Genomic DNA, 12,164 nt, shown 5'->3' with positions numbered 1-12,164 from the left:
CTAGGCTAGACTTTCTCAAGTTTACAATGCTAACACACCAGTATACACCAATATATCAAGCGCATACATGCAAGTCTCATAAGTATGACAGAAAAATACTACTGTACTTTAGGAACACTCAGTCTGTAGAGCAATGGTGTCGGAGCCCTCCCTAATTTTACTGTGAAAAACTGTAACGTTAATGTTATAAGTTAGTTACAGGATCTGCCAACTGAGCGAAGCTTGAAGCAGCGGGGTGTTTACAAGACATAACTTCACGTTTAGTGAACAAGAAGCACAATATAGTTTACTACTGTGTGAATACAAATTCATTAAGTTTAATAAATATTGAATAATAATTCATAATAGTGCCTGACCTGGTACTAACGTTAGCTATCGATAGCTAGACTAGCCTAACGTTAGCTTTCATGGGCTAAACACTGACTATCTAAGTTTCAAAAAAATAGAAAGTTTAACTAACCATTCAGAAGCGTCTTGCTGAATTCTCTGAGTCTCGGGTAGTGCAGGAGACTCCCCTCCTTCAGGATCAGATTCTGGTTCGAACATGAATGGTTGAACTACTGCCGCCATGTCCATGTGAAAGTTAACGTAGTAGTAGTGGTAAGAGTCAGTGGGGCGTGGGCAAAGATTCTAGAAGCTTTGGGCGTGGCCAAATTAGCTGCAGATCATGAATATGTAATGAGCAGCAGAAAACAGCACACTCTGGAAGGGGCTGAAACAGAGGGTAATAGAGGTAGGTAACAATCGTTTCCTACACGCTATTTCCACCAAACAACTTCAGAAACATGAACTCAAAGACCTATTTGAACTTGTTGAAAAATAGTCAAAATATGGGCACTTTAAGAACACTGAAATTATAGAACGTTCGCGTAGAATTGACCTGTCGCTAAGCCCCGCCCCCCATTGTTATCGTGTGAAAACTTGGACAAACAAACCAGGCTTGATTAGAAATACATTGTGGACAATGGCAGCTGACAGTATATGAAAGCAGGCTTTGAGGACGTTTTGGTCGATAAAGGATTTACTTTCCTCCAGAAGCTATCAAAAGGGACTTAATTATGCTATGGAGGGGTGTATTCAAAACTTTAGAATACATACAAGGTGACAAGCAGTTGTGGCGAGTAGCCGTGCAAATCACCGTGCAAAAACCACTGACGTTAATGCTAGCTAGCTAGGTAGTGGAAGATTGATACTAAGATATGTTAGGTTACGTTAATATTTGATGTAATAAGAATATAGTAGTTGGTTAATGAGCATTTTCATCTTGGGATTTAACAGGGAACCTGTGCCCACGTTTTTGGCTTAGCCTACATTACGTCGAGCTGTTGCAAACGAGACGTCCTGTAGGCCAGGGGTTCCCAAACTTTTCCATGACAAGGCCCCCCAAATACCACTAGGTTCTGGCCAAGGACCCCCTTGATGTGTTATTAAACCCATCGACAATACTACGGCAATTAAGCTAATCCTAATAATTATTTTAGCCACAAGCACTTCGCGATGGAGCATACAGTGTGTAAAAATTGCATTTGGGGCTTTCTGCTATAGACCCTTTCAACAAGGTAAACAAAAACAATGCTTGAACGTTCTATTTGGCCCCAATCTACTTCCTCTGCATAACTCTGATAACATATGGAATGTTAAAAAGGAAGTCTTGTGGGGCCAACTATGATGCTGATAATGGAACTCTCTTGATAGGGTCCATATGAGAGTTATCACTCTACTATTATTCCCAGTCATAATCATGGAAAATATAATGTTCAGATAATGTGAGAAATTATTATAATGGCATTGTATAACAACACTCATAGTAATAGGTATATTTTACATTTTTCAAATGTATTTATTTGTTGCTTTTATTTTTCCTTCCAACTTGCTGAGGCCCCCCTGGCACCCCCTCGCGGCCCCCACTTTGAAAACCACTGCTGTAGGCTACTGTTGGTGAAAATACATACCCTGTTTTCTAGTCTCTCGGGGAACCGGCTATCAGTATTCCACGTCCCCCATGCAAAACGTTTGACCATGGTTATCCGTTGGGGTTTTTTGAGTTAATAAACTCCATAAATAACCATTAATTTGTCATTTTATGCCTCCTCCCTGTTGTTTCCTATGGAGTTGTCCGAGCTGATGTCCGAATCCCGTTGAGGCTGGACTGTCATTGGCTCATCAGCGTTCTAAGGGTGGCGCTTAGCGACAGGTCAATTCTAGAAGGAGCCAGGAAAATAATTCACTCTCTGGGGAATGGCATTGTCTTAAAGAATTTACTCCTCAACAGGATAATAGTGATAAATAGCAGACATGTAATCTAATTACCAATTTTCTGCCTATTAAAGCTAGATAGGCCTAATTTGGCATGCATTGGTCTGCTCACCCCCAACTATATTTCAGCCATACTCTGAGCAACCACAGTTTGCATTTTCTCATGGAAAATAACAATTAGGGAACGTTTCCTGAAGATTTTATTAAGGTCATATTTTTGTATCGTATAGGAATTATCATCATCAGTGGAGTCTGAGGAGTAGGTCTGTCATTGTGTTATAACAGGGCTGATTTTGTGTTGCCTGTGTGTGTGTGAGAGAGAGAAAGAGAGAGATGTCGTGTGGAGGTGTCATGGGGTGTGATTGCTTGGCAACGGTAAACTTTTGTTATGTGTGTTCGACCAAAGATTCGCACAACCGGCGTATCATCATACAGAGAAATTTCTCTGCACCATGCCCCTTCTTCAGGGAAAGCATGGGAAAGATGGCTAGCAGTCACACATTACATTTAGTTATTAATAATACCAGCACATTCAATCATTTTACAAACACAATGGTTATGAAGAAATATGTAACTGACTCATGCCGAAACTATTGGAACCTAATTCGCTTGCAATAGCCCAGTGTTGAGGACAAATTTACACTTACAAGAAGTTCCAATTTAAAACTGTTAGCTTGCTAACTAGCTAACTGTGGAACGTCAGTATAAAATAGTCAATTATCTCATCTTAGTTGTAGGAAATATGTTCCTATTTCACGTGATAGAATTAAGGTGTGGCTTATGTTTAGTTGCTTCTATGACAGCTTGCCAAACCAAGTTAAACAGTCAGCCACAGGCAGCTTGACTGTGACTCCATTCCTGACACTCCTGTTAATAAACTGGAAAGAGCAGAAAATAGGAATGTGATGGTCGCCTAAATCCCAAGTACACACAATAACTCTTAAACCAACCATATATTTTGTGCTTTTCACATTTGCTTAAAGATTTAATAAGTATAATCCCTTTTCGCTCCCCACATCAATGCAGATCCATAGGTTTCCATTAAGTCCAAGCGGTCTGTTTTCCCTGAAAAGGGGGCGGAGCCCTGCAAATTCAAAGTTCCTGGATGTGCCGGTGGTGTGTATAGGCTACTTTTAACTTTATCAACTGTCTCTGGTTTGACCACGGGTTCAATAAAGCACCAAAGATGTGTTTGGATTTGAAAGCGTCTTGAGGTTGCAACATATCGTAATTTAGCTTTATTTGCTTCCCAGCAGGCACTGCAAGAGCTAGTCAGTTGCACAATAGTTGATGTTTTGAATGATAAAATAATAGGATATGACCATTAAAAACCTGGTCTAACCTGGCATGAGAATCCAGCTCCTTAATTATTTAAATATTTTGATGGAGGACGTGAGCTATCATCAATGAATGTTTGCAGAGTCAGCTAGATGTGTGCAGAGGTAAGTAGGCCTATACAAACATGAACAAATAATAGCAATATAGATAATTGAAAAATAATCATCTAATTGCAAGGCAGTTGACGGTAGTCTCGCCCACGGTAAACGGTAGGCAAGTATCTCCCAAGACAGTGCATGCGCTGTAGCCAACTGGCCGAGAAGAGCTTTACCCAAACAAAACTTTTTCCATAATGTATGCAGAGGACATAAGAGGTTGGCTGAAATCATCAATTAAAGACGTTATTAAAAACTGTTTTACTGGCTATTTTTTCCAAACAGCAACAGTACAGTGGCCGACAGGTGCGTGGCAACACATGCAAGTTGACAAAACACATGCAAATCGACAAAACACAAGCAACTTAAGAAAACATCTTCATCAATTTGATAACACATGCACAGAATTTAGAAAACACTACACTACACGCTGCACATTCACACAACAAAAACATTACAGAAACAGCCTGCAAATTCACAACACAAGCAACATTCAGACAACACAATGGAAGTGTTTCCCAGAGAATAGTGATGAACACATCTGGCACCTTTCATACACAGAAAACAGCTCAAAGTGCTTTACATTTAGAGCATTTAACATAATAATAGAGAAGAAAATAATAATAATAATAAGTAAGAAGAATACATTTTGAGGCTAACAGCAGGTTGTTGCAGTAGTATACAGATGTTTAAGGAACACAACGACTGGAAAACTGGAGTCTTAACCCTTAACCTTAGACTTAGTGCAAATGAGCTAAAATGTAAGTGAAGCATGTCATTAAAATATTAAAACCAAAACAGTTACGTTTTAGTAGCCTGGCTCTGCCTGTCTACGTACTTCTGCTCGATTTCTTTTCCCTACAGTACACCGTCTGGAATAGCTTGATTCGCCCTCGTTTACTTCGGCTTCTGACCGCCAAAACCAACCAGCAGAGGGCGTCCCTGAGAGAGATTACGTTACACAGGCATGGTGTTTCAATTACTACGCCCCCACCCCCGAAGCATGGTGTTTCAATTACTACGCCCCCACCCCCGAAGCAGACTGCTTGGAATACATCAATGTAGGGAGCGAAAAGGCTTATGAAATGTTTGAGCAAATGTGGATAAAACTAAAAGGCACAAAATAAGGTTCGTGTGAGTTATCTGTGTGTACGTTTGATTTAAGCGACCATTCCATTTCCTGGTGTGTCCAGGTATGTCACGAACGAAGTCACAGTCAAGCTGCCTGCCTGTGGGGTTGGCAAGCTTACCTTTACATGTTATAACGTCAGCTAAACTTAAGTCATACCTAATTCTGTCACTTGAAATACAAATGTATTCCCTAACACTAAGATGACATGCTGGCTAATTATACCAGTGAGGGTTAAAGCAGAGCAATCAAGGACCTTTGGTTAGCCTATAAGGAAGTTCCACAGTTAACATTAACGTTATACATGTCCTTCACTGGGGTATTGGAAGCGAATTGTGTTAATGTAGCCTAGTTTTGGGATGAGTCAGTAGCCTACATATTTCTTCACAACCGTTGAGTTAGTAAAAGGACTCAGTGTCCTGTGAATTAATAACTAGATGAAATGTGTGACTTATCAATGATAAGATGCAAGCTTGCTTGCTAAGGGTGGGATGCAGAGAAACTTCTCATCAACACCTGGCTCATTAGACCTACTAAACATTGCCAAAAGCAAGGAATTGGTGGTTGACTTCAGAAGGGACAAGCAGAGGCTACATCACACACCACTGAACATCCATGGTGCCTTGGTGGAGACAGTGAGCCACTTTTAATGATTGGTTCAAAGCGGTTCAGAGGAACTCCAATGATTTTAAACCTCAAACTGTGCCCTCCCACCCGGAAATAAACATATAAAATCTTTTACCAGTCTCTCAAAACATTTCATCACCACTGACATCAAGGCTATAGGTCGGTAATCATTTAAGCTGGCTGGGTGGATCTTTTTAGGCACCTAGGAACTACAGATTGGGCTAGAGACAGATTGAATATTGTTGTTAACACTGGTGCAAGCTGGTCATCACATGATTTTAAAAACTTTCTGCCGTTCACTCCTCTAAGTGCTCTTCTCACGTCATGCTCAGAGACGGAGATTGACTGGTCTTCGGGCAGATCGCACGTAGCACCGTTGTTAAAACTGGCTGCAGGGCTAACAGCGTAGTTGTGAGAATGTTCCTCACTGACCTCAAAGCGTGCGTAAAATAAGTTCAAGTCATTTACCAGTGTAGGGTCCACATCTGCTGAGGTGGCCGATCGTCCTCTGTAGTCAGTCATCAACTTCAGTCCCTGCCAGATCCTGCTGTAGCAATTTCCTAAGTGCGTCTCCACCTTCTCTCTTTACCGCTTTTTCGGCGCTTTCACTGCTTTACGCAGTTGGTAGGAGGCCACTTTGTAGGATGTCATGTCACCAGATGACAAGCCATTGTTGTTTGCAGATGTTTGTGCGTTCAAAGCCTCTCGGATAGATCTATCAACCCAAGGTTTCTGATTTGGGTACACATTCACAGTTACCTTGGGGATAATTTCATCAGTCAGCTGCGAAATGAAACTTGTCACCACATCAGTGAACTCATCGATGTTGTCAGAGCTCATCCTGAACATGTCCCAGTCAACATCAGTCAACGCGTCTTGCAGCATGACCTCTGATTGGGTCAGTCCACCGTCTCACTTCTCTCACCGCTGGAGCTTCCTGCTTTAGACGTTGTTTATACTGTACTTCGGGAGAAGAAGGATGGCAGCGTGGTCGGACTTCCCAAACACTGGGAGACGGGTGGCTTTGTATCTATCTTTAAATGGAGAGTAGCAGTGGTCCAGCGTGTTTTCACCCCTAGTTGGACAGGAAATGTGTTGGAAAAGGTTCGGCAGAACTAGCATTAGGTTCGCCTTGTTGAAGTCCCCCGCAACTATCAAGGCAGCATCTGGATGAACTGAAAGGTGTCTGCTTATTGTGTCATGAAGAGCTGACAGAGCAGTGACTGTATCTGCCTGTGGTGGGATGTAGACAGCAATGGTGATTATAGCAGAAAACTCAGGGGGCAGGTAGAAGGGACGGCACAGAATCGCCACAATGTTCCAGATCAGGTGAACAGGAGCGCGACATGATGGATATATTTCTTGCTCATACCTCCTTCTTTTGGACTTTCCTGACACTTCTGTCCTGTCCGCCCGAAAGACGGAGAATGTGTCATCTGGTAGAATCGCATGGTCCGGGACCTCTGAAGTTTACCAGGTCTCCATGAAACACATTATGTTGCAGTCTCCTACATCCCTCTGGAAGCGAACTCGGGCCCTGATGTCATCAAGCTTGTTGTCCAAGCATTGAACATTTGCTAGGAGCACACTAGGCAAGGATGGTCGGTCGGTATGCACTAGTCCTTAGTTTGTTTTGGACACCGACCCGTTTTCCACGATGTTTCTTTCTCCAGCATCTCCGTGAAGATTCGTTGTTTGGGTTTGAATCTCGGAGGATCTCTCTCGGCCAACTCGAAAGGTCAGGTAAAAACCCAGGAAGATGATATAAAGTGCTGCCTTCGATCTTAAGAAGTGCACTAAAGTCATACGCAAGACAGAAGAAGACACTTGGCAATGGAACTAGGCCAGACTCTTTGCCGAAGAGGAACGTAGCAAAACACAGTCAAGAGTATGGTTCACGAGGCTAATCCGCCGCTCCGGGCCCCACAAAAGGAGAGTGGGCCGTACACAGTTTTCTGTGATTATTTTGAGAACCGTAGGGCCTAAGATGACCAACTTTTATTTGTATGTTGGTCTCAAGGGGCCATGTCAACCCATCCCATATCCACTCATTTGAGGTATAGCTCCACCTAGTTAAAAATGAAAGCTGTTGTAATCAAAGGTATTTCTGGCTGACATGTTCAAAACTGCACGAAATTTGAAGTGTAGGAGATTATAACACCCTCTGAATGCATGCCAATGTTTGTGGAATTCTGCTCATGGGGGGCCATACAATAAATGAATATATGCGTACATTTAGTGACTGTACACCAATCGGCCTGTAGATGGCCGGACACAGTTATATAATATAATATAATATCTCGAGAACCGTAGGGCCTAGGATGACCAAATTATTTTGGTATGCTGGTCTCAAGTACCCTGGGAATCCAGAGTTCTTGCGGAAACATTTGCTCAGTGAGAGACTCTGGCAACAAGTAATGATGCACGTAACTTTTGCCCCTTGCATCGCGGGGAACCAATCATATCTGTGTATCTGATAGATATGTTATTTGTGGCCAGACCCTTAATCTTTCAGATTAAGTCTGGTCCTCCAGACTAGGTCTCCAGTGGAAATGGCAACACATCCCATATCCACTCATTTGAGGTGTAGCATCACCTAGTTACAAATGAAAGGCAAAAATTATGCATTGTAATCACAGGTATCTTTGGCTGATGTTCAAAACTGCAAGCAATTTGAAATGTAGGATTATGACACCCTCTGAATACATAGCAAGTTTCGTGGAATTCTGTTCATGCATAATCTGATAATGCTGATCATAATCATAATCTGTATGTAGTTTTGGGATGAGTCAGTAACATATAACATACTGATACAAATATTATTTCTTCATAACTGTTGAGTTAGTAAAAGGACTGAATGTTCTGTAAATTAATAATTAGATGAAATGTGTGACTGCTGTCTTTCCCATTTGAATCAATGATAAGATGCAAGCTTAGTATGTGGTTATAATTATTTCCTTGATTTTTTTTTTCTGTATGGGAAGACATAAACAATTTCACAAACAATAAAATAAAATAAACAAATAACAAATAAAACAAAAAATAATAAATTGGCATTGCATATTGGGGACTCTCCTGGTATTTAACATCTTGAGCAATATTGTGCTCTTGAACAGTCCATCGGAAGTCAGGTGCTCTTGAACGATTTTCAGGCAGGCCGGAGCTCCGGAAGCATGGGTCAGCTGTTGTTCTCCAGGAAGCGCTTTGAAACCAGCCAGCAGATCAGCAGTTCGGCGAATCTTCAAAAGTGACAGATCCTCCATCGGTAGCATAGAAACATTCACACCTCCATCCACACTAGTCAGATGCTTGATAAGGCAGCTAGCTAGCACGACCACTCAGCAACAGGTTGGTATTAGATCCCACAGAGGCCACTAGTGTATTCAAGCCTGAGCGATTTCTCAGACACTGAAGGGGCAGCTCTGCATCAGCAACATCTGCATCAGTCGGGCTTCAGAAAGGCAGAAACAGAGACGGTGCACACAGTTCACAGTCCAATGCAAGACACCTCAGTCCAATGGAAGTTGATGTTAAGGTAGTTAATGTTACCACGATAGGTTTACACCAGGAAAGAACGCACCCATGCAAGGCAAAAACTTAAAGAGTAGATACAAAACTAAAGCAAAAAATTACATAAAATTATTTAAATGATAAAAATCAAACAAAAACAAAATTTTCAATATATTCAAAATATTGAAATATTTGAATATCTTGCATGAAAATCTGCTGAATATATTTAATTATATGCAGAAAATATAAGAAAGTGGCCATAGATGGAAATATTTACCATAGATGTTATTATACTGGAATATGTTCAAGCTGCATATATGTGGATATGTTATTTTTCTGTATGGGATGGTGTCACGCACAGGTACGCTGGTGACTACGCTACTCTGTCTGGCATCTTTTTTGTTGATTAATTTGACATTATTGTTTATTATTGATATTCTCCTTAATGTAGTCTTACCATGTCGTTGTTTTTATATTATTGATTGAATGGACATTGTTTTATTATTGCTTTACCCCTCATTTTCATTGCTTATTTTTATTAGGCTATTGATTGAATTGATATTGTTGTTTATTATTACTATTCTCCTTATTATATTTGACCAACATTCTAATCTGTTCCCTGTTCAATTTTAAATATTATGTTGTTTTGTATTTGTGTGTCGCTGTGGACAAAGGCGTCTGCCAAATCCATAACCATAACCATAACCATCTTTTGTCTTGTGTGTCAATGTCTTGTGTGTGAGTGCTTTGGGTTGCACTCTGTGCATATAAAAGCACTATATAAATAAAAGTGACTTGACTTTACACACACACACACACACACACACACACGGAGGAGAAGGTGCCTACTTTATCTAACACAAGAACCAATTAAAAGCAAACATCGAACTATTTGAGATTTTGACATGTTCAATACCTGCATGTTTTATCTTAGAAACTTCTGTGTTCCTTTAAAATTTTGCCAAGAGTCTGCAGCGGTTGAGCCTACGTACACCCACTGAACCAATCAACAGCAATGTTCATGGAGTCGGCTAGAGGATGTCCAATGAAATGACCTGTGACGCACGCTTAGGCTGTCAAAACCGCACTCTGAATAAACCTTGAAGGTAGGCTATTCTCAAACGCGAGGGCGTACTTGTAGATGACATGTCCTGGTAGTGTGCATAATTGTGGCTGCCACCACGCTCGTGACATAGCCTGACAGCGCCCAGGAAAAACACATGTGACTTCTGTCTGCACACTGCACATCCACGTGAAGACTTGGCGTAAAACAGATAGCGAATAATAGTCTGTTCTTTGGAAATGTCACTAATCGAAGAATATGGAGACGGTGAATATGAGAGGGCCGCTAAGCGCCTCAAAACGTCGGAGGTTGAGGAAGGAGAGGACCTAGAGGAGGGAGAGGATTCAGACTCAGCATCCGCGGAGCTGCTTGGAGATGAAGAGGATGAAACGGGGCCCAGTGGGGAGCAACGCGTCCGCTGGACTCTGTCAAAATATTGCTCGGATAGAAAGGTATGTTTGTAGACTATCAGTAGTAGCCTATAGCCTATGGTCGACGTAGGCTTCAAGTCTGCTGAACATTATTTTAACTGTGTTCAAGATGCCCAGACGGAACGTTGCTTAAAACAAGTGTATCGTAGGCCTCTCATCAAAAATTAAAGAACAGCATAGCCGTAATTTGGTTAACGAACGCATACAGAAGACCTCTTTCTCTGTATTTTTTCTCCTCTTTCACACACACACACACGGCCGTATAACACCAGTACAGCCTACATCATAGCCTACACGCCCACACACACACACACCATGTAGCCTACCTCAATTCTAATTCAGATCACATTGTTCACAAGCCATACGATCTTATGGAGCCTTAAATTAAACTCGCCGCCGCTCATGACTGCGGCAAGCTTCACAGAATTGCGTCTGTCCATGTTGCAAGTCGTGGTGATCTAAAATGACACAATGAAATATCAATGAATATGCGCATTTCAGTCGGATAATTTTAGTCTCATGAGACCCGAACCTGTGGAAACATTTTAGCATTAAGCTTATTTCCAGAATTGTTACACTTCTAGAAGGCCAACGGTTCATTCATAGAATCAATACGTTTGATCAATTAAACGCAATCTAAGTTCACAGCGAAAAGAAAAGTTTAACTCAATAGCATAGGCTAGGCTACTAATCTCGCGTTTGTGGATGTTGCGGCTCGACACCTGCCTTGAAGGCCTAGTAGGTGAAGCTATGCGCCGTAAAATGTGATGTCACCGTGAGAATGACAAGAAATAAAAGCCAGATCGTTTATTTAAAAAAAATAGCAACTATTCACAGGTTGCATATACTGTAATCCTTTCGGATTCTTGGATGCTCATATCCTAGGCCACATTCTACTAATCCAGTGAAGTGAGGGTCATATACATGGCTGTTACATGGCTGTTAAACATGGCTCATGACTTCCCAGGGCCAGGTCACTTTTATTGGCAAGTGGAAAGGGGAAGTGGCAGTTTTGTCTGAGGCATCTCTTTTATTACTCCATCAGTGGTGGAACATCATCCCAGCTGGGGTGAAAATGTTTATCACCCTTAGCATCTCAATAAATGGCTGTTGCATGAGATCAAAAGAGGTGTGGGCGGCAGGGTTATCTTACTCTTGAGAATCTGGAGGTCATTGCCAACGGTCAGGGCACGTGGGTGAGCCTGATAACGTAGGAGTCAGTTTGCATTCCCAATTTACTTTTTCTTTTTGCAAAAGAGAGGCACAGAATCATTAGTCAGTATTAGGGTTGTAACAAACAATTATTTTCATAGTTGGTTCATCTGTCAATTATTTCCTGGATGAATCAATTTGTTTTGATTAAACAGATTGTGGTGAAAACATGTCAATCAGTGCTTCTAAAACCCCAAGATTATGTCATCAAATGCCTTGTTTTGTCCATACCCCAAAGGTATTTTGTTTACAATTTGAGTACTTTTATGTATTTTCCTTAAAAATGACACAGAGATTAACAGGTTATCAAAATCAATCAAAAAGCTTTTCGATTAATCAATTAATTGTTGCAGCATTAGGCAGTAGCATTAGCTTTTATTTGTTTTCTATTTGTTTTTCACATCTCATCCTATCCTTCTGATGCTTTACCTCCTCTGAATTCCCACTAATATGCCAGTGTACATCTGTTTTTAGTCCATGGCATAGTGTCTTCTTGGGTTTCT

The 12,164-nt window shown here is 41.2% G+C and overlaps 1 protein-coding gene across 1 annotated transcript in view; it reads left to right on the top strand.

Annotated features, from left to right (window-relative positions):
* Positions 1 to 10,052: 10,052 nt before the first annotated feature.
* The window catches only part of LOC125297903 (heterogeneous nuclear ribonucleoprotein L-like), a 46,111-nt gene continuing 43,999 nt past the window's right edge, over positions 10,053 to 12,164 (top strand). Inside the window, exon 1 of the mRNA XM_048248459.1 lies at positions 10,053 to 10,470. Within this exon, the coding sequence (XP_048104416.1) occupies positions 10,258 to 10,470 (213 nt within the window). The 5' untranslated portion in view covers positions 10,053 to 10,257. The remainder of the gene's footprint in view (positions 10,471 to 12,164) is intronic.

Source organism: Alosa alosa, chromosome 7 (genome assembly GCF_017589495.1).
Source record: "Alosa alosa isolate M-15738 ecotype Scorff River chromosome 7, AALO_Geno_1.1, whole genome shotgun sequence".
Taxonomy (NCBI): Eukaryota; Metazoa; Chordata; class Actinopteri; order Clupeiformes; family Clupeidae; genus Alosa; species Alosa alosa.
Note: the sequence above shows the minus strand (reverse complement) of the source record. Positions and strands in the feature narration are given on the sequence as shown.